Below are 25,742 nucleotides of genomic sequence, written 5' to 3'. Positions count from 1 at the left end.
TTTGATTCGAGCAATCACGCGTGGAAGGCGAGGAAACGGTGGAAACACATAAGCTAGGCTGAACGACCAAGGCACTGCCAAGGCATCAGTTCGGCCTGGGGATCCCTCGACCTGGATCCGTATCTTGGAAGCTTGGCATTCAGATCCAATTCCGGTCTGCCCCATCGGCAAATCAATGAGGCAAATACCTCCGGGTGGAGTTCCCACTCCCACGGATGAAAAGTCTGTCTGCTTAGAAAATACGCTTCCCAGTTCTCTACACCTGGGATGTGGATTGCTGACAGATGACAAAAGTGGGCCTCCGCCCAACGGATTATTTTGGACACCTCTCTCATCGCTAAGGAACTCCTTGTTCCCCCCTGATGATTGATATAGGCCACAGTCGTGATGTTGTCCGACTGGAATCTGATGAATTTGGCCGAAGCCAACTGAGGCCATGCCTGAAGCGCATTGAATATTGCTCTCAGTTCCAGAATATTGATTGGAAGTAGAGACTCCACCTGAGTCCAAACACCCTGAGCTTTCAGGGAATTCCAGACTGCACCCCAGCCCAGAAGGCTGGCGTCCATTGTCACTATCACCCACGAGGGTCTGTGGAAGCAAGTCCCCTGGGACAGATGATCCAGCGACAACCATCAAAGAAGAGAGTCTCTGGTTTCTTGATCTAAATTTATCTGAGGAGATAAATCCGCATAATCCCAATTCCACTGTCCAGCATGCACAGCTGCAGTGGTCTGAGATGAAAGCGAGCAAACGGAATGATGTCCATTGCCGCTACCATTAATCCTCCATACACTGAGCCACTGATGGCCGAGGAATGGACTGAAGTGCTCGGCAAGTATTTAGAATCTTTGATTTTCTGACCTCCGTCAGAAATATTTTCATGGCTACCAAGTCTATCAGAGTTCCCAAGAAAGGAACCCTTGTCTGTGGGACAAGTGAACTCTTCTCTATGTTCACCTTCCAGCCGTGAGTTCTCAGAAAAGACAGCACTGTGTCAGTGTGAGATTTTGTCAGATGATATGTTGACGCCTGGATCAGAATATCGTCCAGATAAGGAGCCACCGCTATGCCTCGTGGTCTGAGAACCGCCAAAAGAGACATTAGAACCTTTGTGAAGATTCTGGGTGCTGTGGCCAACCCGAAGGGAAGAGCCACGAACTGATAATGTTTGTCCAAGAAGGCAAACCTTTGAAACTGATGATGATCCTATTGGATAGGAATATGAAGGTAAGCATCCTTCAAGTCCACGATAGTCATATATTGACCCTCCTGGAACATTGGTAAAATTGTTCTTATTGTCTCCATCTTGAATGATGGAACTCTTAGAAATTTGTTTAGACACTTGAGGTCTAAGATAGGTCTGAACGCTCCCTCTTTTTTGGGAACCACAAACCCTTGTCCCTGTTAAAATTTTGGAACTGGACAAATTACTCCCATAGTAAAAAGGTCTTTTACACAGCGTAAAATTGCAGATAATTTTGAAAGATGAAATCTCCCTCTTGGGAGAAAGTCCTTGAATTCCAATTGCTAACCTTGGGTCATTATTTCTAGTGCTTAGGGGTCCTGAACATCTCTTGCCCAAGCCTGGGCAAAGAAAGAGTCTGCTCCCTACTAGATCCGGTCCCGGATCGGGGGCCGCCCCTTCATGCTGTCTTAGGAGCAGCAGTGGGCTTTTTGAATTGTTTACCTTTATTCCAGTTCTGGTTGGGTCTCCAGACTGACTTAGATTGGGTAAAATTCCCTTCCTGCTTTGTGGAAGAAGAGGAAGCGGGAGGTCCTCCTTTAAAGTTCCGAAAGGAACGAAAATTATTCTGTTTACCCCTCATTTTAACCGACTTATCCTGAGGTAAGGCATGGCCTTTACCTCCTGTAATTTCCTTCAATTCAGGTCCAAAAAGGGTCTTACCCTTAAAAGGATAGCTAAAAGTTTAGTTTTTGATGAGACATCAGCAGACCAAGATTTGAGCCACAATAGCAAATCCTGCATTCTCTGCCACTAATTTAGCAATTTGAAAAGCGGCATCAGTAATAAAAGAATTAGCTAGCTTGAGAGCCTTAATTCTATCTAGAATGTCATCTAATGGAGTCTCAACCTTAAGAGACCCTTCTAGAACCTCAAACCAAAAAGCTGCTGCAGTAGTTACTGGAACAATGCAAGCCGTAGGTTGTAAAAGAAACCCCTGATTAACAAATAATTTCTTTAGTAGACCCTCTAATTTCTTATCCATAGGGTCTTTGAAAGCACAACTATCCTCAATGGGTATAGTTGTACGCTTAGCTAGGGTAGATATAGCTCCCTCTACCTTAAGGACCGTTTGCCATGAGTCCCGAATGGTGTCTGATATGGGAAACATTTTCTTAAAATTAGGAGGGGGAGAAAACGGTATACCTGGTCTATCCTTTCTTATAATTTTCGAAATTCTCTTAGGAACCGGAAAAACATCAGTGTAGGTACTTCTAGATATTTATCCATTTCTGAGGTAAAACATTCCCTGAATCTGAAACTTCACCCTCAGACAGTAAATCCCTGACCCCCAACTCAGAACACTGTGAGGGTACATCGGAAATAGCTAATAAAGTATCAGAGGATTCAGTATTTACATTAATACCTGACATACTGCGTTTACCCTGCAACACTGGTAATTTAGATAATACCTCTGTAAGGGTAGTTGACATAACTGCAGCCATCTCCTGCAGAGTAAAAGAATTAGACGCACTAGAAGTACTTCGCGTCGCTTGTGTGGGCGTTAAAGGTTGTGACACTTGGGGAGAATTGGATGGCATATCCTGATTCTCTTCAGACTGAGAATCATCCTTAGGCACACTTTCTTGACCTAATATATGGTCTTTACAATGTAAGGCTCTTTCAGTACAAGAGTTACACAATGTTAGAGGAGGTTGCACAATAGCTTCTAAACACATAGAACAATGAGATTCAGATTCCTCAATGTCAGACATGTTGAACAGACTAGTAATAACCACAAAAGTCGTTTAAACACTTCTTTATTGCTTAAAATAAACGTTTGAAAAAACGTGTACTGCGCCTTTAAGAAAAGAAAAAGTGAACAATTTTTCCAAAATGCTTAAACGTTTTTCTTTGTCTCTCCCATGTCACAATATGCCCATATAAGTCAACCATTTAGAAATAAAATCTAAGGAATCCAGTAATACCCCTCTTAGTAAAATAGGATTACTGCTTACCCCATTCCCATACAGTGAAATAAATGCCAGCCAGTTCTGATATACCAAGGCTGCACATACCTTAATGCTGCTTGTAAAATGAAACCGGTCTCCACACTGAAGATGTCTCATGGTTACCTTCAGAAGTCTTGTGGGAACCAGCGTGGATCTTAGTTACAACTGCTAAGATCATCAACCTCAGGGCAGAAATCTTCTTCCATATCCCCCTGAGGAAAATAGTACTCACCGGTACCATTTAAAATAAAAAACTTCTTGATTGAAGAAACTAAAACTAACACCTCACTTTACCATGTCTTCCTAGTATAACACAGGAACAGAGAATGACTGGGGGTGGAGGGGAAGGGAGGAGCTATATATACAGCTCTGCTGTGGTGCTCTTTGCCACTTCCTGTTAGCAGGAGGATAATATCCCACAAGGATGAAATCCGTGGACTCGTCGTATCTAGTAGAAGAAATAAGATAAGGGGAATCACACTGCAGAGCTGAGAGTTCCGAGACTCTTCGAGCAGAAGAGATAGCTACAAGAAACAAAACCTTCCAAGATAACAACTTAATTTCTATTGAATGCAACGGCTCAAACGGAGCCAGCTGTAAAACTTTAAGAACAAGGTTAAGGCTCCAAGGAGGAGCAAGAGACTTAAAGATAGGCATGATTTTGACCAAGGCCTGACAAAAAGATTGCACATTTGGCACATCCGCCAAACATTTATGTAGTAAAACTGATAAAGCAGAAATCTGACTCTTCAGGGTACTGACTGACAATCCCTTCTCCAGGCCTTCCTGAAGAAAAGATTAAATGCTAGGAATTCTAATTCTACTTCAAGAGTAGCCCTTGGATTCACACCAATAAAGATATTATGGTAAATCTTTCTAGTAACAGGCTTGCAAGCCTGAATCATGGTCTCAATGAGCGACTCAGAAAAACCACACTTAGACAGACTTAAGAGTTCAATCTCCAAGCAGTCAGCTTCAGAGAAATGAGATTTGGATGAAGGAAGGGACCCTGAATCAGGAGATCCTTCCTCAGAGGTAATCTCCAAGGTGGGAGAGATGACATCTCCACTAGGTCTGCAAACCAAATCCTGTGAGGCCATGCAGGGGCTATTAGAATCACTGACGCTCTCTCCTGTTTGATACGAACAATGACTCGTGGAAGGAGAGCAAACGGAGGAAACAGGTATACCAACCTGAAAACCCAACGAACCGCCAAAGCATCTATCAGATTGGCCTGCAGATCTCTTGACCTTGAACCGTACTTTGGAAGCTTGGGGTTCTGACGCAATGCCATCAGATCCAACTCCGGCAACCCCATTTGAGGACTAAGCTGGAAAACACCTCCGGATGGAGTTCCCACTCCCTGGGATGAAAAGTCTGTCTGCTCATAAAATCCGCTTCCCAGTTGTCTACTCCTGGAATGTGAATGGCAGATAGACAGTAATTGTGGGTCTCTGCCCACTGAAGAATCTGAGTAACCTCCTTCATGGCTAAGGAAGTCTGAGTTCCTTCCTGGTGATTGATGTAAGCCACAGAGGTTATGTTTTCTAACTGGAACCTGATAAACTGGGCTGAGGACAACCGAGGCCAAGCCAACAGAGCATTGTAAATCACCCTCAACTCCAAGATGTTGACGGGAAGAGCAGACTGCTCCCGAGTCCAAAGGTCCTGAGCTTTAAATGAGTTCCAGACTGTTCCCCAGTCCAGCAGGCTGGCGTCCATGGTCACGATCACCCAGGAAGGTCTCTGAAAGCATGTGCCCTGAGACAGATGTTCCTGAGAAATCCCATGACAACATATCTAACTCTATTCTCTGAGATAGATCCGCATGGTCCCATTCCATTGTCTGAGCATGCACAACTGTAGAGCTCTCAAATGGAATTGAGCAAAAGGAATGATGTCCATGGAAGCCACCATCAGACCGATTACCTCCATACATTGAGCCATTGAAGGATGAGCAGTAGCCTGAACAGAGAGGCAAGAGGAAATTATTTTGTTTTTCATGACCTCTGTCAGAAAAATCTTCATCAACAGAGAATCTATTATGGTCCCTAAAAACACTACTCTTCTAGCAGGGGAAAGGGAGCTTTTTTCCAGATTCACATTCCATTCGTGGGAACGAAGAAAAGACAACAATATCTCTGTGTGAGATTTTGCTTGTTGAAAAGATGGCGCCTGACCCAATATGCGTCCAGGTAGGGTGCCACAGCAAATTCACAAGAACGGATCACTGTCGAAAGAGCCCCCAAAACCTTTGAAAAAATTCTGGGAGCCATGGCTAGACCAAATGGAAGTGTCTCAAACTGGAAATGTTTGTCCATAAATCTCAGGAATCTGTGATGGTCCCTGTGAATAGGAACATGAAGATACACATCCTTTAGGTCTATGGTTGTCATGAGCTGACCCTCTTGTACTAAAGGAAGAATGGAGCGTATAGTCTCCATCTTGAAGGATTGAACTTTGAGAAACTTGTTTAGACACTTCAAGTCTAGAATGGGACGGAAAGTTCCCTCTTTTTTGGGAACCACAAATAGGTTGGAGAAGAACCAGAGAACCTGTTCCTGCACTGGAACTGGAACTATTACTCCCAGGGAGGAAAGATGTATACATTTCAAGAACGCCTCTCTCTTTATCTGGTCTGCAGATATTCTTGAGAGATGGAATCTGCCTCTGGGAGGAAAAGACTTGAATCCCAATTTGTAACCCTGGGATACTATGTCCACAGTCCAGGGATCTGGGACATCTCATATCCAGGCTTGAGATAACTGAGAAAGTCTGCCCCCCACCTGATCCGATACCAGATCGGGGGCAAACCCTTAATGCTATTTTGGAATCAGCTGCAGGTTTCTTTGATTGTTTCCCCTTGTTCCAGAACTGATTGGGTTTCCAAGAAGACTTGGATTGTTCCTGTTTGGAAAATGAAGGGGAAGGCTTTCTTCTAAAGTTACGAAAGCAACGAAAATTACTCTGACGTCCTTTAGGCCTATTCTTATCTTGGGGTAGAAAAGACCCCTTTTCCAACAGTAATATCAGAGATAATTTCTGGCAAACCGGGTCCAAACAAGGTTTTGCCCTTGTAAGGAATCGCCAGAAGCTAAACTTTAGAGTAAACGTCTGCAGACCAGGATTTCAACCATAACGCCCTGTAAAATGGCATCTGCAATAAAGGAATTGGCCAACTTAAGAGCTTTAATCCTTTCTTGAATTTCATCCAAGAAAGTCTCTATTTGAAGAGAATCAGACAAGTTGTCAAACCAATAAGATGCCACACTAATCACAGTGGCAATACACACCGCAGGTTGCCATTGGAAACCTTGATGAACATAAATCTTTTTCAAATAATGGTCCAGCTTCTTGTCCATCGGATCCTTAAAAGAGCAGCTATTCTCAATAGGAATAGTGGTTCTCTTAGCCAGAGTGGAAATGGCCCCTTCAACTTTGGGTACAGTATACCAAGGGTCTTTAATGGAGTCCTCGACAGGAAACATTTTCTTAAAAATGGGAGATGGGGAAAGAGACACCCCTGGTTTCTCCCATTCCTGTGAGATAGTCTCCCTAGCATGGTCCGGCACAGGAAAAACCTCAGATGAAGGTGGTTCATCAAAGAAACTATTACGTTTACTAGATTTCTTCGGAGTGACAACGACAGGGGTACCAGAGTCATCTAAAGTAGCTAATACCTCCTTTAACAATACACAAAGGTGTTCAAGCTTAAATCTGAAGGATACCACCTCAGTCTCAGAAGAAATTATACTGTCCGAATCTGAGATTTCACCCTCAGAAAGTCCCGATGTATCTTTCTCATCAGACTTATGAGAAAGGAAAACTTGGGAAGCAGAACTGAGGACAGGCACCTTACTTTCTGAATTTCTATATTTTCTCTTGCGTTTTCCCTGTAATCTGGGAATGGCAGCTAATGCCTCAGATAAGACTGAAGATACCTGGGCAGCAATTTCTGCGTTTAAATAAACTCCACTAGGAGTTCTAGAGGAACCGCAGGGCACTGCATGTGACGCCATTGAGGCTTGGGACGTAGCAGGAGAAAGCGGAGGCATTATTTCAACAGCATCACCCTGAGAGACATTAGGCTTAAAAAATGTATCTTTATTTTGCAAGGTTTTCATGACACATGAAGAACAAAATTGCATAGGAGCTGCAATTTGTGCATCTAAACATAATAAGCATGAATTCATGAGAGCAGGCTCTTGCTCCATATCAGACATGTTGTGAAACAGTAAATAAACTTGTACAGATAAGTTTCAAAGATTTTAATATTCAATTAAAATAAAGGAAAAAATACACTTTAAATTTTATCCCAAATTAGGATCGATCCCCAGCTAAAATTTATAAGCCTGGTAGCCCTCAGAGAGGTCCTTGAGGAGGGGGTACTGTCACACCCTGGGATTGAACCTGGGACCTCAGCTTCCTGGGCTGTTGCTTTTGCTATGTGGTATCCTTGCAACTGTCAAATTACTGCTGTGACACAGAGAGGCACTACTTCCTAGTACACCGAGTACCAGAAATAACCGTTTTTTTCAAGCCTGACCGTATAAAATGCTGCATTGTTTCATTTTAAAGCAAAGGGGAAATGAATAAGCTGCTGAAATAGAAAATTCAGCCTTACTTTCAGTTTAAACTTGTATTGTTTTATCAATTAAATATGTGCCAGAAAATAAAGCCTAATAAAAATATGTTTTCTTTTTAAAAGAGTTTAAATGTTAGTCTCACACATGCTACAGTGCCTGCATCATGCCCCAGTGTAACCCATACAACAGGATTATCTATATCCCAATAAAAAAGCAGCGTTTTTAATTTGTTAAGTGCATGGTCTCCCCAACTGGAAGAAAAAGCACTTGCCTGCTCCGCTGTCCGGCATGAAGACAGTTACAAGGTATGAGAGGACACAGTTCCTCACAGAGACCTTTGAAAAAGAAAGAACAGAGTAGCCAACTCTGCCTTATAAACTAGGGCAGCAATTGTTAAGAAAACGCAGTAAGTACTTATTTACAAGTTCCTAACTGCTTTAAAGCCACCACTACCCGACTGCAAGGAATGATGTGGAATATGGCTATGTCCCAAAACGTGCTTGTAGACGAAATCAAAAATTTTCTTCAGACACTTAAACTTCGGGTTGTGGGTAAGGGTGTGATACTTAGCAGTTTAACTGCAGTGCTCTTTGCCTCCTCCTGCTGGCCAGGAGTGATATTCCCAACAGTAATTACTCAAGCCGTGGACTCACCATATTTTAGGAAAGAAAGTATATTAAAATCAATGTGTTGGTAGTGCAAAACTGGGAAATGGGTAATAAAGGGATTATCTATCTTTTTAAACAAAAATTTTGGTGTAGACTGTCCCTTTAAAGGGACACTGTACCCAAAAATTTAATTTCGTGATTCAGATTGAGCATGAAATTTCAAGCAAATTTCGAATTGACTCCTATTATCAAATTATATTCATTCTCTTGGTATCTTTATTTGAAATGCAAGAATGTAAGTTTAGATGCCGGCCCATTTTTTGTGAACAACCTGGGTTGTCCTTGCTGATTGGTGGATAAATTCATCCACCAATAAAAAAGTGCTGTCCAGAGTACTGAAACCAAAAAAAAGCTTAGATGCCATCTTTTAAAAAAAATGATAGCAAGAGAACGAATAAAAATTGATAATAGGAGAATATTAGAAAGTTGCTTAAAATTGCATGCTCTACCTGAATTACAAATGAAAAAAATTGGGTTCAGTGTCCTTTTAATAGACTCTTTGGGAAATCACTCAGATAGGTAATGTTTTTGTTTTCTCATTGTGACTTCTAAGAGTTAGTAGAACCACATCATTGCCCTTCCTTTCTGCATGATGTGGAAAATCGTAGTAAACTAGCAAAGATGAAGCAGCTCACATATCATTAAGACAAGCCATTGTTTGTAAACACGTCATGTGTTAATAAGGTAGGTAGGCACAAACAATAGAAAGCTGCAGATAAGGGAAGGCATTTTCAGATAAAAAAAAATGAGTCTCCTAGTCCTGTCCACCAAATACAGGAAAGAACTAGGATAAGGGGCCAGAGCTTCAGCATTACCTTAGTACAGTTAACTGGACAATTCTCTTCATATCCTTAGAAGAGGAGTTCTCACGGTAAGTATAACCAGGTAGGGCCAAGATAAAAGGAAAACAGAATTTATGCTTACCTGATAAATTACTTTCTCCAACGGTGTGTCCGGTCCACGGCGTCATCCATTACTTGTGGGAATATTCTCTTCCCCAACAGGAAATGGCAAAGAGCACAGCAAAAGCTGTCCATATAGCCCCTCCTCAGGCTCCGCCCCCCAGTCATTCGACCGACGGTTAGGAGAAAAAAGGAGAAACTATAGGGTGCCGTGGTGACTGTAGTATATAGAGAAAGAAATTTTTCAAACCTGATTAAAAAACCAGGGCGGGCCGTGGACCGGACACACTGTTGGAGAAAGTAATTTATCAGGTAAGCATAAATTCTGTTTTCTCCAACATTGGTGTGTCCGGTACACGGCGTCATCCATTACTTGTGGGAACCAATACCAAAGCTTTAGGACACGGATGAAGGGAGGGAGCAAACCAGGTTACCTAAACAGAAGGCACCACGGCTTGCAAAACCTTTCTCCCAAAAACAGCCTCCGAAGAAGCAAAAGTATCAAATTTGTAAAATTTGGCAAAAGTGTGCAGAGAAGACCAAGTCGCTGCCTTACATATCTGATCAACAGAAGCCTCGTTCTTGAAGGCCCATGTGGAAGCCACAGCCCTAGTGGAGTGAGCTGTGATTCGTTCAGGAGGCTGCCATCCGGCAGTCTCATAAGTCAATCGGATAATGCTTTTCAGCCAGAAAGAGAGGTAGCAGTAGCTTTTTGTCCTCTCCTCTTACCAGAGTAAACGACAAACAAGGATGAGGTTTGTCTAAAATCCTTTGTTGCTTCTAAATAGAACTTTAAAGCACTGACTACATCTAAATTGTGTAACAAACGTTCCTTCTTTGAAACTGGATTCGGACACAGAGAAGGAACAACTATTTCCTGGTTAATATTCTTGTTGGAAACAACTTTTGGAAGAAAACCAGGCTTGGTACGCAAAACAACCTTATCTGAATGGAACACCAGATAGGGTGGATCACACTGCAAAGCAGATAATTCAGAAACTCTTCTAGCAGAAGAAATAGCAACCAAAAACAGAACTTTCCAAGATAGTAACTTGATATCTATGGAATGTAAGGGTTCAAACGGAACCCCTTGAAGAACTGAAAGAACTAAATTTAGACTCCAAGGAGGAGTCAAGGGTCTGTAAACAGGCTTGATTCTGACCAAAGCCTGTACAAAAGCTTGTACATCTGGCACAGCTGCCAGTCGTTTGTGTAACAAGACAGATAAAGCAGAAATCTGTCCTTTTAGAGAACTCGCTGATAATCCCTTATCCAAACCTTCTTGGAGAAAGGAGAGGATCTTAGGAATTTTAATCTTACTCCAGGAGAATCCCTTGGATTCACACCAACAGATATATCTTTTCCATATTTTATGGTAAATCTTTCTAGTCACAGGTTTTCTGGCTTGGACCAGAGTATCTATTACTGAATCTGAAAACCCACGCTTGGATAAAATCAAACGTTCAATTTCCAAGCAGTCAGCTGCAGAGAAACTAGATTTGGATGTTCGAATGGACCCTGTACTAGAAGATCCTGTCTCAAAGGTAGCTTCCATGGTGGAGCCGATGACATATTCACCAGGTCTGCATACCAAGTCCTGCGCGGCCACGCAGGAGCTATCAGAATCACCGAGGCCTTCTCCTGTTTGATCCTGGCTACAAGCCTGGGAAGGAGAGGGAACGGTGGAAACGCATAAGCTAGGTTGAACGACCAAGGCGCCACTAATGCATCCACTAGAGTCGCCTTGGGATCCCTGGATCTGGACCCGTAGCAAGGAACCTTGAAGTTCTGACGAGACGCCATCAGATCCATGTCTGGAATGCCCCATAATTGAGTCAACTGGGCAAACACCTCCGGGTGGAGTTCCCACTCCCCCGGATGGAAAGTCTGACGACTCAGATAATCCGCCTCCCAGTTGTCTACTCCTGGGATGTGGATTGCAGATAGGTGGCAGGAGTGATCCTCCGCCCATTTGATGATTTTGGATACCTCTCTCATCGCCAAGGAACTCCTTGTTCCCCCCTGATGGTTGATGTAAGCTAGAGTCGTCATGTTGTCTGACTGGAATCTTATGAATCCGGCCTTCGCTAGTTGAGGCCAAGCCCGGAGAGCATTGAATATCGCTCTCAGTTCCAGGATGTTGATCGGGAGAAGAGACTCTTCCCAAGACCATAAACCCTGAGCTTTCAGGGAATCCCAGACCGCTGGCGTCGGTCGTGACAATGACCCACTTTGGTCTGCGGAAACTCATTCCCTGAGACAGGTGATCCTGGGACAACCACCAACGGAGTGAGTCTCTGGTCATCTGATCTACTTGAATCTTTGGAGACAAGTCTGTATAGTCCCCATTCCACTGCTTGAGCATGCACAGTTGTAATGGTCTTAGATGAATTCGAGCAAAAGGAACTATGTCCATTGCTGCAACCATCAACCCTACTACTTCCATGCACTGAGCTATGGAAGGCTGCAGAATAGAGAGAAGAACTTGACAAGCGTTTAGAAGCTTTGACTTTCTGACCTCTGTCAAGAAGATCTTTATTTCTAAAGAATCTATTATTGTTCCCAAAAAGGGAACTCTTGTCGACGGAGACAGGGAACTCTTTTCTACGTTCACCTTCCACCCGTGAGATCTGAGAAAGGCTAGAACAATGTCTGTATGAGCCTTTGCCTTGGAAAGAGACGACGCTTGAATTAGAATGTCGTCCAGATAAGGTGCCACTGCAATGCCCCTTGGTCTTAGAACCGCTAGAAGGGACCCGAGCACCTTTGTGAAAATTCTGGGAGCAGTGGCTAGTCCGAATGGGAGAGCCAAGAACTGATAATGTTTGTCCAGAAAGGCGAACCTTAGGAACTGATGATGATCTTTGTGGATAGGAATATGTAGATACGCATCCTTTAAATCCACGGTAGTCATATATTGACCCTCCTGGATTGTAGGTAAAATTGTTCGAATGGTTTCCATTTTGAACGATGGAACTCTGAGAAATTTGTTTAGAATTTTTAAATCCAGAATTGGTCTGAAAGTTCCCTCTTTTTTGGGAACTACAAACAGATTTGAGTAAAACCCCTGACCTTGTTCCACGGTTGGAACTGGGTGTATCACTCCCATCTTTAACAGGTCTTCTACACAATGTAAGAATGCCTGTCTCTTTATTTGGTTTGAAGATAAGTGAGAAATGTGGAACCTTCCCCTTGGGGGTAGTTCCTTGAATTCTAGAAGATAACCCTGAGAGACTATTTCTAGTGCCCAGGGATCCTGAACATCTCTTGCCCAAGCCTGAGCAAAGAGAGAGAGTCTGCCCCCTACTAGATCCGGTCCCGGATCGGGGGCTACCCCTTCATGCTGTCTTGGTAGCAGCAGCAGGCTTCTTGGCCTGTTTAACCTTGTTCCAGCCTTGCATTGGTTTCCAAGCTGGTTTAGTCTGGGAAGCGTTACCCTCTTGTCTAGAGGCTGCAGAGTTGGAAGCCGGTCCGTTCCTGAAATTGCGAAAGGAACGAAAATTGGACTTATTCTTAGCCTTGAAAGGCCTATCTTGTGGGAGGGCATGGCCCTTTCCCCCAGTGATGTCTGAAATAATTTCTTTCAATTCTGGCCCAAAAAGGGTCTTACCTTTGAAAGGGATATTAAGCAATTTTGTCTTAGAAGATACATCCGCCGACCAAGACTTTAGCCAGAGCGCTCTACGCGCCACAATTGCAAACCCTGAATTTTTCGCCGCTAATCTCGCTAACTGCAAAGCGGCGTCTAAAATAAAGGAATTAGCTAACTTAAGTGCGTGAATTCTGTCCATGACCTCCTCATATGGAGTCTCCCTACTGAGCGACTTTTCCAGTTCCTCGTACCAGAACCACGCCGCTGTAGTGACAGGAATAATGCACGAAATAGGTTGAAGGAGGTATCCTTGCTGTACAAAAATCTTTTTAAGCAAACCCTCCAATTTTTTATCCATAGGATCTTTGAAAGCACAATTGTCCTCAATGGGAATGGTCGTGCGTTTGGCTAGTGTAGAAACCGCCCCCTCTACCTTAGGGACTGTTTGCCATGTGTCCTTCCTGGGGTCAACCATGGGGAACAATTTCTTAAATATAGGAGGAGGGACAAAAGGTATGCCTGGCTTCTCCCACTCCTTATTCTGCCTGCTGAGAAATTCTTCCTGTATCAGAAATTTCTCCATCTGACAAACCCTCCCTCACTGCCACTTCAGACTGGTGTGAGGGTATGACAGATAAATTATCATCAGCGCCCTCCTGCTCTACAGTATTTAAAACTGAGCAATCGCGCTCTCTCTGAAATCCTGGCATCTTGGATAAAATATTAGCTATGGAGTTATCCATTACTGCCGTCAATTGTTGCATAGTAACAAGCATTGGCGCGCTAGAAGTACTAGGGGTCGCCTGCGCGGGCATAACTGGTATAGACGCAGAAGGAGAAGATGCAGAACTATCCCTACTTCCTTCATCTGAGGAATCATCCTGGGCAACCTTACTAAATGTGACAGTACTGTCCTTACTTTGTTTGGACGCCATGGCACAATTATCACATACATTTGAAGGGGGGACCACCTTGGCCTCCATACATACAGAACATGATCTATCTGAAGGTACAGACATGTTAAACAGGCTTAAACTGGTTAATAAAGCACAAAAACCGTTTTTAAACAAAACCGTTACTGTCTCTTTAAATGTTAAACAGGGCACACTTTATTACTGAATATGTGAAAAACTATGAAGGAATTATCCAATCTTTACCAAATTTTCACCACAGTGTCTTAATGCATTCAAAGTATTGCACCCCAATTTTCAAGCTGTTAACCCTTAAAATGCGGAAACCGGAGCCGTTTGCAATTTAACCCCACTACAGTCCCAGCCACAGCCTTTGTTGCGACTTCACCTATCCCAGGGGGGTATACGATACCAATTCAAGCCTTCTAGGAACGTTTTCAGTAGATACCAGACCCTCTCACATGCAGCTGCATGCACTGTACTCAAAAGAAACTGCGCAATAATGGCGCGAAAATGAGGCTCTGTCTACTACAGTGAAAGGCCCTTCCTGACTGGGAAGGTGTCTTAACTAGTGCCTGGCGATAAAAACGTTCCCCAAATAATAAAAAGTGTGAAATCCACTTCAAACTTTAAATAATAACTTAAATAAACAATCGATTTAGCCCTTAAGAGTGTCCACCAGTTAATAGCCCATAATTTCTTTATTCTAAGAGTCTAAGAAAATGGCTTACCAATCCCCATGAGGGAAAATGACAGCCTTCCAGCATTACACAGTCTTGTTAGAAAAATGGCTAGTCATACCTTGAGCAGAAAAGTCTGCAAACTGTTCCCCCCAACTGAAGTTCTCTGGGCTCAACAGTCCTGCGTGGGAACAGCAATTGATTTTAGTTACTGCTGCTAAAATCATACTCCTCTTTTAAACAGAACTCTTAATCTCTTTCTGTTTCAGAGTAAATAGTAAATACCAGTACTATTTCAAAATAACAAACTTTTGATAGAAGAATAAAAAACTACAACTAAACACCACATACTCTTCACCATCTCCGTGGAGATGCTACTTGTTCAGAGCGGAAAAGAGAATGACTGGGGGGCGGAGCCTGAGGAGGGGCTATATGGACAGCTTTTGCTGTGCTCTTTGCCATTTCCTGTTGGGGAAGAGAATATTCCCACAAGTAATGGATGACGCCGTGGACCGGACACACCAATGTTGGAGAAAGGAGTATTAAAAAAAAAAACATTTATCACCAATGTAATCTTCCTATGATAAAAAAAGTTTGTTTTTTTTTTGCTTGATTTTTCCTTTTACACCCACGCTTTCTGCAGGTCTCAACGATTTTTCAAGGACCTACTAGTGAAGTTCAACATACTTACTTAATTGGAGCTACTGGATTTCCTTGTCGAGTTCTTCTTTGTTCAGGGGTCATGTAATCCCATTTAAATACCAAGTTCCAGTCAAAACCTAAAAACAGGTAAGAAAACAATTTATTCTTACCTGAAAAATTAGTTTCTTTCATAATGGCCACGATCCATTACTCATGGGAATTACTCTTTTCTACAACTACGAGGAGGCCAACATTCCCAAACCCCAAGAGCTCTATAAAACCCCTCCCACCTCACACATACCACAGTCTAACTTATAGCCAAACAAGTGCCGGGTTTTCAACTTAGGTTTAAAGACAATATCCCATTTATGTACCTGTTTTTCTGGGTTTAGACTCAGGTATGCGTAAAGTGCTTAAAGGGATAGTCTAGGCAAAATGAAACTTTCATAATTCAGATAGAGCATGCAATTTTAAGCAATTTTTGATTTACTACTATTAGCAATTTTTTTAGTTCCCTTGGTGTCATCATTTGAAAAAGTAAGAATGTAAGCTTAGGAGTCTGCCAATTTTTGGTCATGCACCTGGGTAGCGGCTTGCTGATTGTGTCTAAATGAAGCCACCAAGCGCTACCCAGGTGCAGAACCAAAAATGGGCCAACTCCTAAGCTTACATTCTTGCTTTTTCAAATAAAGATACCAAGAGAAAAAATAAAAAATGAAAGCTGCTTAATTTTGACTAGACTATTCCTTTAAAACCTTTAAGTAAATACCTTAAATACTAAATTTTAAATTTAAAAGAAATATCCTCAGAGTCCCTTTCCGATTCTCCAGAGGAGTCAAAGGATCCTTCAGAGCTAGCCAAGGAGTCGTCAACCTCAGAAAGTTGCATATGGCTGACTGCTGCAGCTCCTATATAACTGCTGATTCTAGATTCAGAGGAATAGTGCTTAACCTTCCTCTTCCTTTTTCCAGCAACTGGAATAGCACTCAAGGCAGCAGAAACCGCAGATTGTAACTGGGCAGCAAAAACAAATTATGCTTACCTGATAATTTAATTTCCTTCTGTATGAGGAGAGTCCACGGCATCATTCCTTACTGTTGGGAAATACTGAACCCGGTCACCAGGAGGAGGCAAAGACCCCAGCCAAAGGCCTAAATACTCCCCTTACTTCCCTCATATCTAGGGTTGCCACCTTTTGTCCAGAGGATTCCTGGACACATTTAAATGGGAGTGGGGGAGGGTATGGCCTGGGGCGTGGTCTGGGTGTGGCCTGGGCGTGGCTTCTCATGGTCTCAAATTCAATATCATAACATTTTTACATTTTTGGTTGGCATTTAATATTAATTTCTCTTTAACAACATAAAACCACCCCCGCAAAAAAAAAATAGCTGTAAAAAGTTCTTAATATTGGAAACTATATTGTAATTTCGCAGAATCGCATAAGTTTCCAATATCAAGAACTACTGTATTTACAGTTGTTTTTTGTTTTTGTTTTTTATTGGGGGGGGTCTGTATTTATAACGCAAAGCAAACAGATAATATACAAGTGCATATAATATATACACGTGCATGTAAAATCATAAAAATGACAATTTCAAGCCCTGACTATAATTTCAACAAACTGGTGAGCCCTGATTATATGGTTGAAATAATAAGGAAGAACTAATTCAGGACAGTGAACCGCTGATCAAACAATACTGACCTAAAAAAGTGATTCTTCTATAGTTTAGTAAACAATGCACAAAAGAATATACCCCCATTTTAAAGAGAATCATTCCTATAAATCAACATGTAAAGATTGGAAACCACCCTCGTTGTTGGTTTTTTATTTTAAATTGCTACATATTTGTCCCTCTGGATTAGCACTGGTTATGGACTTTTTCTAATAAGAAAACAATACTGAGGAAGAAATAAGGCCCCTAGAATAAGAGTGACACACAAAATGGCACTAACACAATCAGTGTGATCCTGTCTTAGACATATATACCTAGTGATAAACTAACAGTAGTGCTTGACAGTGAGTTACAGTGACGTGCAGACTGTGACAGACACCATGGTACACACAGTGACATGCTGACAACACACATTGAAATTATGCTACAGACTGTGAGTGACACACACACAATAACACATAAAGCGATAGTGAAAAAACATACACAGCAAGACAAAACAAAGTGACACTAGCTGACACACACAGTGACACTCCACGACACTAGTAAAAACACCTGCTGCTTGGATGTGTGCTGTGAAGATGCTCAGTATCAAGCTCCTTGGTCTAGTGCTGGCTCTGGACGACTGGTCCTGCTTTCATCTCCAAACCCCTCCTTTTTCTCACAGTCTAAAGCTTCCCCGGGGCATTTGAGGGTAGTTCCGGGACACGGGACATGCAGTCCCAGACTGGGACTGGTGGCAACCCTACTCATATCCCAGTCATTCTGCCAAGGGAATAAGAAACAGTAGGAGTATAAATGGTGCCAGAAGAAAAAAACAATTTTTGTCCACCCATCAGAGTATACGGGCGGGGGCCGTGGACTCTCCTCATACAGAAGGAAATTAAATTATCAGGTAAGCATAATTTATGTTTTCCTTCTTAACATGAGGAGAGTCCACAGCATCATTCCTTACTGTTGGGAGTACTATACCCAAGCTCTAGAGGACACTGAATGATAACGGGAGGGTAAAAGAAAAGGCAGACCCTAATCTGAGGGCACCACAGCCTGCAAAACCTGTATCCCAAAAGCTGATTCAGCCGAAGCAAAAACGTCAAATTTGTAGATTTTTTTTAAAAGTATGTAAGGAGGACCAGGTAGCCGCCTTACAAATCTGATCCATCGATGCCTCGTTCTTAAAGGACCAAAAGGAAGCCACCGCTCTAGTGGAATAAGCCGTAATCCTCTGAGGAGGTCTAAGTCCTGCTGACTCGTAAGCTACAGCGCATAACACTCCTTAAAGGGACACTGAACCCAAAAAAATTATTTTGTGAATCAGATAGAGAATGCTATTTTAAGCAACTTTCTAATTTACTCCTTTTATCAAATTTTCTTCATTCTCTTGGTATGTGTATTTGAAAAGCAAGAATGTAAGTTTAGATGCCGGGCTATTTTTGGTGAACAACCTGGGTTGTCCTTGCTGATTGGACTGCATCAATAAACAAGTGCTGTCCATGGTCTGAACCAAAAATTTGCTGGCTCCTTAGCTTATATGCCTTCTTTTTCAAATAAAGATAGCAAGAAAACAAAGAAAAATTGATAATAGGAGTAAATTAGAAAATTGCATGCTCTATCTGAATCACAAAAGAAAAAATTTGGGTTCAGTGACCCTTTAACCAAAAAGATAAGGAAGTCGAAGAGGCCTTCAGACCCTTACGCTTCCCAGAGTAGATAACAAACCAGGAAGAAGTTTGTCTAAAATCCTTAGTAGCTTAAAGATAAAACTTTAAAGCTCAGACAATATCTAGATTATGAAGTAAACGTTCCTTCAAAGAAGACGGATTAGGACACTAGGAAAGAACCACAATCTCCTGATTGACGTTACGATCAGACACCACCTTAGGAAGAAAACCCAAGCGGGTACGTAGGACAGACTTATCAGTGTGGAACACCAGCTAAGGAGGCTCACATTGCAAGGCAGTCATTTCAGAAACTCTGCGTGCCGACGCAATAGCCAATAGAAAAAGAACCTTCCAGGACAACAATTTAATGTAAACCGAATGCATAGGCTCACACGGAGCCCGTTGCAAAAACTTAAGAACAAGATTCAAACTCCAAGGTGGAGCGTTAGATCTAAATACAGGTCTGATCCTGATCAGAGCCTTAATGAAGGATTGCACGTCAGGGAGATCTGCAAGCCTCTTGTGCAGCAAAACAGAAAGGGCCGAAATCTGTCCCCTCAGGGAACTGGCAGAAAGGCCCTTCTCCAGACCCTCCTGGAGAAAGGAAAGAATTATGGCAGCCTTGACCTTATGCCAGGCGAAACCACGCTCTTCCCACCAAAACAAGTAAGCTCTCCACACCTTATGATAGATACGAGTAACAGGCTTACGAGCCTAAATTAGTGTGTCAATAACTTTTTTAGAGAAACCTCTCTTGGCTAAGACTAAGCATTCAATCTCCACACAGTCAGCCTCAGAGAATCTAGAATTTGATGAACAAAGGGACACTGTTCCAGCAGATCCCTGCGACAATGTAACCTCCATGCAGGAGATGAGGATGTCCCCACCAGGTCCGCGAACCACATCCTTCGCAGCCACGATGGAGCAATCAGTATCAATGATGCTTACTCCTGCTTGATGCGGGCCACTACACGAGGGAGAAGTGGTAACGGCGGAAAAAACATAATTTATGTAAGAACTTACCTGATAAATTTCTTTCATATTGGCAAGAGTCCATGAGCTAGTGACGTATGGGATATACAATCCTACCAGGAGGGGCAAAGTTTCCCAAACCTCAAAATGCCTAAAAATACACCCCTAACCACACCCACAATTCAGTTTAACGAATAGCCAAGAAGTGGTGTCATAAAGAAAGGAGTAAAAAGCATCAACAAAGAAATTTGGAAATAATTGTGCTTTATACAAAAAAATTATAACCACAATAAAAAAGGGGGCGGGCCTCATGGACGCTTGCCAATATTAAATAAATGAATTCATAAGGTAAGTTCATACATAAATTATGTTTTCTTTCATGTAATTGGCAAGAGTCCATGAACTAGTGACGTATGGGATAGCAAAACCCAAGATGTGGAACTCCACGCAAGAGTCACTAGAGAGGGAGGGAAAAAAATAAAAACAGCTATTTTTCGCTTAAAAAAATTAATTCCACAACCCAAAATATAAGTTATTTCTCATAAATGTGAGGGAAAAAAACAAAATCAAAAGCAGAAAAATCAAACTGAAACAGCTGCCTGAAGAACCTTTCTACCAAAAACTGCTTCCAAAGAAGCAAATACATCAAAATGGTAGAATTTAGTAAATGTATGCAAAGAAGACCAAGTAGCAGCTTTACAAATCTGATCAACTGAAGCTTCATTCTTAAAAGCCCAAGAGGTGGAAACTGATCTAGTAAAATGAGCTGTAATTCTCTGAGGCGGGGCTTGACCCAACTCCAAATAGGCTTGATGAATCAAAAGTTTTAACCACGAGGCCAAGGAAACGGCAGAACCCTCTGACCTTTCCTGGAACCAGAAGAGATAACAAATAGACTAGAAGTCTTCCTGAAATCTTTAGTAGATTCAACATAATATTTCAGAGCTCTCACCACATCCAAATGTAAAGATCTCTAAAGAATTCTTTAGGACACAAGGAAGGAACAACAATTTCTCTATTAATGTTGTTTTGAATGAAGTCCGCAAAACTGCCTTATCCTGATGAAAAATCAGAAAATCAGATTCACAACAGAGAGCGGATAATTCAGAAACTCTTCTAGCAGAAGAGATGGTCAAAAGAAACAACACTTTCCAAGAAAGTAGTTTAATGTCCAAATAATGCATAGGCTCAAACGGAGGAGCCTGTAAAGCCTTCAAAAACAAATTAAGACTCCAAGGAGGAGAGATTGATTTAATGACAGGCTTGATACGAACCAAAGCCTGCACAAAACAATGAATATCAGGAAGTTTAGCAATCTTTCTGTGAAATAAAACAGAATGAGCAGAGATTTGCCAATTCAAGGAACTTGCATTCTTAAATAGGATAAGATGGGGGCGGAGCCTAGCGGAGCTCCAAGATGGAGGTTTTCAGTTAGAGCTCTGTGTATGGGATAGGGCTGGAGCCTAAAAAACTCATGTTAGAGCACTCTTTGGGGGATACTAAAGCGCCCCATCAACTCCGGATCCCACAGAGCTGGTAATGGTGCCAGCAGTTAGAGGCAACGACACACGGAGAGGAGTTTGTGCCTGAGAAGCCGCCATCTTTTTCCTCCCCTCTCCTCCCGGCAAGAAAGCAGCCAAACAGTGGGTGAGACTAAGCAGCAGAGCAAACGCTGAACACCCGCCAACACTGCTGTCACGTCCATCCCGGATCCCCGCAAGGTTGCACAGCCCACGACAGAGACGCTGAACCTCCCACAGTGAGTAGAGTGTGGAATACCGCAACGCACCAGCACATACTACAGGGGCAAAACATATCTAATGCCAGGCACACGTGGGGCATACAATTGAAAGAGGGCTGTCCTGATCAGTTAAAAATAGCCCAAATACCGACCGGACAGTCAAAGGCCCACAGTGTTTATCTCCAAAACTCCAGGATGACAGTTAATCCTACACCACAGCTTATTATTATATATAGACACTGAGGATATAAGCCAACCATGTGGCTGGTATAAGTAAGGATCACTAAATCTGTAAATGGAGGGTTTGCCCCAGTAACAAGGGATCTATCGGCCCCCTCATTAAAAACAAGCTGAGACCAGATGTGAAACCCTAAGCAATCCACTCTTTTGGGACTTTCATTTATAAATCAGTTGGGGAAGATAACCAATCTCTATATGTGGAGGCTAAGATCTGGGCCTACATTACATTTGGCTTAACGGCTGAAACCTTGCTTCTTTTTTTTCCACATATAAACTCTAAGCATTTATGCAACAAGTCTGCCACCTTGTGGCCAAAAGTTAGACTGCGGCCAGAAAGATCATTTTTTTTTCTACAGCAATCTAGATTAGGTGAAAAGGGGTCACAGAAACAGAACACCCTAGCCAAGAAGGGATTAAGATTTACAATACCCTCACGCACTCAGGTGAGAGGAAGCTGGAATGGCCTCTAAGAGACTAAGCAAGCTGGAGAAATCAAACAAGACCACACCTGTCACCTCCTACTTTAGGCCAGCACAAGGGGACATTTCTCAAGAGACGAACAAAGACATGGCGGAGGACAGATCATCTACTCAAGCTTCCCCTAGACACATAGGGGATGATGCACCTTTAACTAGAGCGGATTTATGCCTGCTTGTCTCCAAACAAGACATAACAACCAGCTTTGACAAATTATGGGCAAAAATGGACACTATGCACACATTTATGAGTGAAAGCCTTAGTGATATTAAAAAAGATATCTCTGATCTTGGCTCCAGAGTGGAAACCTTGGAAAACAATGGGGACAATCTAGTCGAGGATGTAGAGATGGCGGTCCAACAGGTCTCACAACAGCAGCAAGTGATTGAGGATTTACTAGACAAGATTGAGGATATGGAGAACAGGGGCAGGAGAAGTAATATCAGGCTAAAGGGCATCCCAGAATCTATCAAAAATGAGGACCTCCCCTCCTATCTTCACCAACTGTTCTGTGCAATTACTGGGACGGACCCCTCCACAGAGATAGAAATAGAAAGAGCCCACAGAGCCTTAAGGCCCAGACCCAAACCTGACCTTCCTCCTAGAGATGTCATTGTGGCGTTTTTAAGATATCCAGAGAAAGACAAGATTCTCAGAGAAGCCGTCAAACAGCCGACATTCAAGTTTAGAGGCAATGTCATCCATTTCTATCAGGACCTGAGTACTAGAACACTGCAAAGGAGAGGTTCTCTACGGGCCCTTAACTACCCTCCTAAGAAAAAAACAAATCCAATACAGATGGGGCTTTCCGTTCGCCCTATACATCTCTAAGGACAATAAAACCCTTACAATCAGAGATGCAGTAGGGATCCCTGATATCTGCGAAGCCCTCGGCCTTGAAACCCCGACCATCCCAGAACCCTCGCAGACAACAGAGCCGCCTCAGCAATCAAGAATACCCTTGAAATCCCAGAAGTCTTAATGGTCAAAAGCCCCTCAAAAGAGACATAAGAACAGATGAAGGACTTTACAAGCAGAGTTTATTCTTTTACAGGTCACAAAAGCAAGAGAGATGCTACAAGAGAGGGTTATGTAATTTAATACCCACGAAATTGTTTTGAAGTGGGTTCTATGTTTTGAAGCCATGTAATGGTCAGTTTAGTTTAATCTTTATATAGTTAATATTTCACTTAGGCTTAGCGAGTTAGTTTTTTCGATATGAACATTGATTTGGAAGTTTAAAAATACAGAGAAGTTATTAGTTCTACTCGAAGTTACCAAAGCGATAAAGTCAGACAGCACATCCCCCAAAGATTTATTACAATGGATGATAGACGACTCCTCCCTAGTTCTTTCCCCCCTAGAATTAAAAAGTATATCTGAGATAGACAATCCTATAGATTTATTTTCTATTTCAGGTTTAACATTAAGGACCATGTATGGTGTATTCATTGTAATTAACCTGACTTTTTCTCTTTTTCAGACTTTCTACTCTTTCACCTCTTCTGTTTCCCCTTCCTCCCCTTCCCCTCAAGGACTGCAGAGGTCTTCTCTATACGGACAAAGGTTGAGTAACTACATCGGGACAGGTAGAACCATAAGTTGGGGTAAGACGCATATATTACACACAAGGCCTAAAGGTTTACAAGTCATACAAAGACACACTATGAGCTTTAAATTTACACATGTCTACCTCTAACATTACCCTAGTCTCTCACAACGTGAGAGGCCTCAACTCAGATATTAAAAGGAGAAAAGCTCTAGCCCAATACAAACATATAGGGGCTAATGTAATCTTTATGCAGGAGACCCACTTCACATCTGGCCAGGTCCCAAAATACTGGGACCGACAATTCCCATTACATTTCCATTCCACCACAGATAGGAAAAAAAAAGGTGTATCTATCCTACTACACTCCTCATTAAATTTTAACCCGACCAACACCATATCCGATAAAGAAGGCAGATACCTAATAAGAGGCATACTTAATGAGGTAGAAGTGATCTTCTGTAACATTTATGCCCCAAATGAACGGCAGGAACAATTTTTCATTGGGCTGTCATCACTTCTATCCAGCTGGAATGCAACTAGAATATTCCTTGCTGGAGACTTTAATGTATCCTTATATAAGAAAGATCCCAACATACAAGCGCAACAATTCTACCGACACAACAGACATGTAGGCAAAGCTAAATCAATATTAAACACTCTGGAGGGACACAACTTATTAGACACCTGGAAGGCCCTATACGGGGAAACCTCAGATCACACCTTTTTTTCCTCGGCACACCACAAATACTTTAGGTTGGATTATATCTTTTTGAGCCAAATAATGCTAACAAACCTTACCCTCCTCCTCCATGTGTATGGTCGGACCATGCCATGATATCAAAGTAGAAGGGCTTCTCCCACCCAGTTCTATGAAGAACTGGACATACGATCCCACTATCCTGAAAAACCCAATACAGAAAGAGACTATACTAAAGCATTTGGCAGAATACTGGAATATTAACTCTAACTCAGTAGATAACCCCATCCTGGTTTGGGCGGCTCATAAAACGGTTCTAAGAGGACTTTTAATCCAACTTAAATCACAACACAAACGTAAAGCTAAAGCAACTGTCACCACACTACAGAAGGAAATAACAGGCCTGGAGAGGCGGCATAAATTTACTGGCTCTAACAACATATATAAAATATTACAAAGTAAGAGACAGGCCCTAGATAAAATACTCAATGACCACTCGATTAGATCAGGGTTAAGGTTGCAATCTAAATACTTCGTCTATGCAAACAGGCCGGATAAGTTCCTCGCCAACAAAATTAGAAACAAAACCAGAGACATCACCATTCCCACACTTCACAAACCAGGGGGAGAACTAACTTAAAATCCAATTGATATAGTTAACACATTTGCAGCATATTATGGATCTCTATATGACGGGCAAAAAGTTAGCAAATCTCCACAAACCCAAAATCTACTAGACAATTTCCTAGAGGGGGCTAAATTACAGTCAATCACCCAACAAGATTTAGACACCCTAAATGCAGACATCACAACCCAAGAGGTACTTACAGTTTTACAAGATTTAAAACCCGGGAAAGCAGCTGGCCCGGATGGCTTCCCAGGCGACTACTACAAAGTATTTAAAACATCTCTTATCTCCCATTTAGTTAAATTTAGTAATAATATTGTTCAGGGCCATGCTATCCCCTCTGAACTCCTAGATGCCAAAATTATGAAGTAAACGTTCCTTCAAAGAAGACGGATTAGGACACTAGGAAAGAACCACAATCTCCTGATTGACGTTACGATCAGACACCACCTTAGGAAGAAAACCCAAGCGGGTACGTAGGACAGACTTATCAGTGTGGAACACCAGCTAAGGAGGCTCACATTGCAAGGCAGTCATTTCAGAAACTCTGCGTGCCGACGCAATAGCCAATAGAAAAAGAACCTTCCAGGACAACAATTTAATGTAAACCGAATGCATAGGCTCACACGGAGCCCGTTGCAAAAACTTAAGAACAAGATTCAAACTCCAAGGTGGAGCGTTAGATCTAAATACAGGTCTGATCCTGATCAGAGCCTTAATGAAGGATTGCACGTCAGGGAGATCTGCAAGCCTCTTGTGCAGCAAAACAGAAAGGGCCGAAATCTGTCCCCTCAGGGAACTGGCAGAAAGGCCCTTCTCCAGACCCTCCTGGAGAAAGGAAAGAATTATGGCAGCCTTGACCTTATGCCAGGCGAAACCACGCTCTTCCCACCAAAACAAGTAAGCTCTCCACACCTTATGATAG

At 42.3% G+C, this 25,742-nt stretch overlaps 1 protein-coding gene across 1 annotated transcript in view; it reads right to left on the bottom strand.

The window, feature by feature from the left end:
- GALNT2 (polypeptide N-acetylgalactosaminyltransferase 2) overlaps nt 1–25,742 on the bottom strand; it is a gene marked incomplete in the record, with an annotated part of 519,141 nt that overhangs the window by 265,992 nt on the left and 227,407 nt on the right. The window contains 1 exon segment of the mRNA XM_053711154.1: nt 15,229–15,316. Within this exon segment, the coding sequence (XP_053567129.1) occupies nt 15,229–15,316 (88 nt within the window).

The sequence above is a fragment of the Bombina bombina genome, chromosome 4 (genome assembly GCF_027579735.1).
Source record: "Bombina bombina isolate aBomBom1 chromosome 4, aBomBom1.pri, whole genome shotgun sequence".
NCBI lineage: Eukaryota > Metazoa > Chordata > Amphibia > Anura > Bombinatoridae > Bombina > Bombina bombina.
The sequence above is the reverse complement of the archived record's forward strand: the minus strand, read 5'-3'. Positions and strand labels throughout refer to the sequence as shown.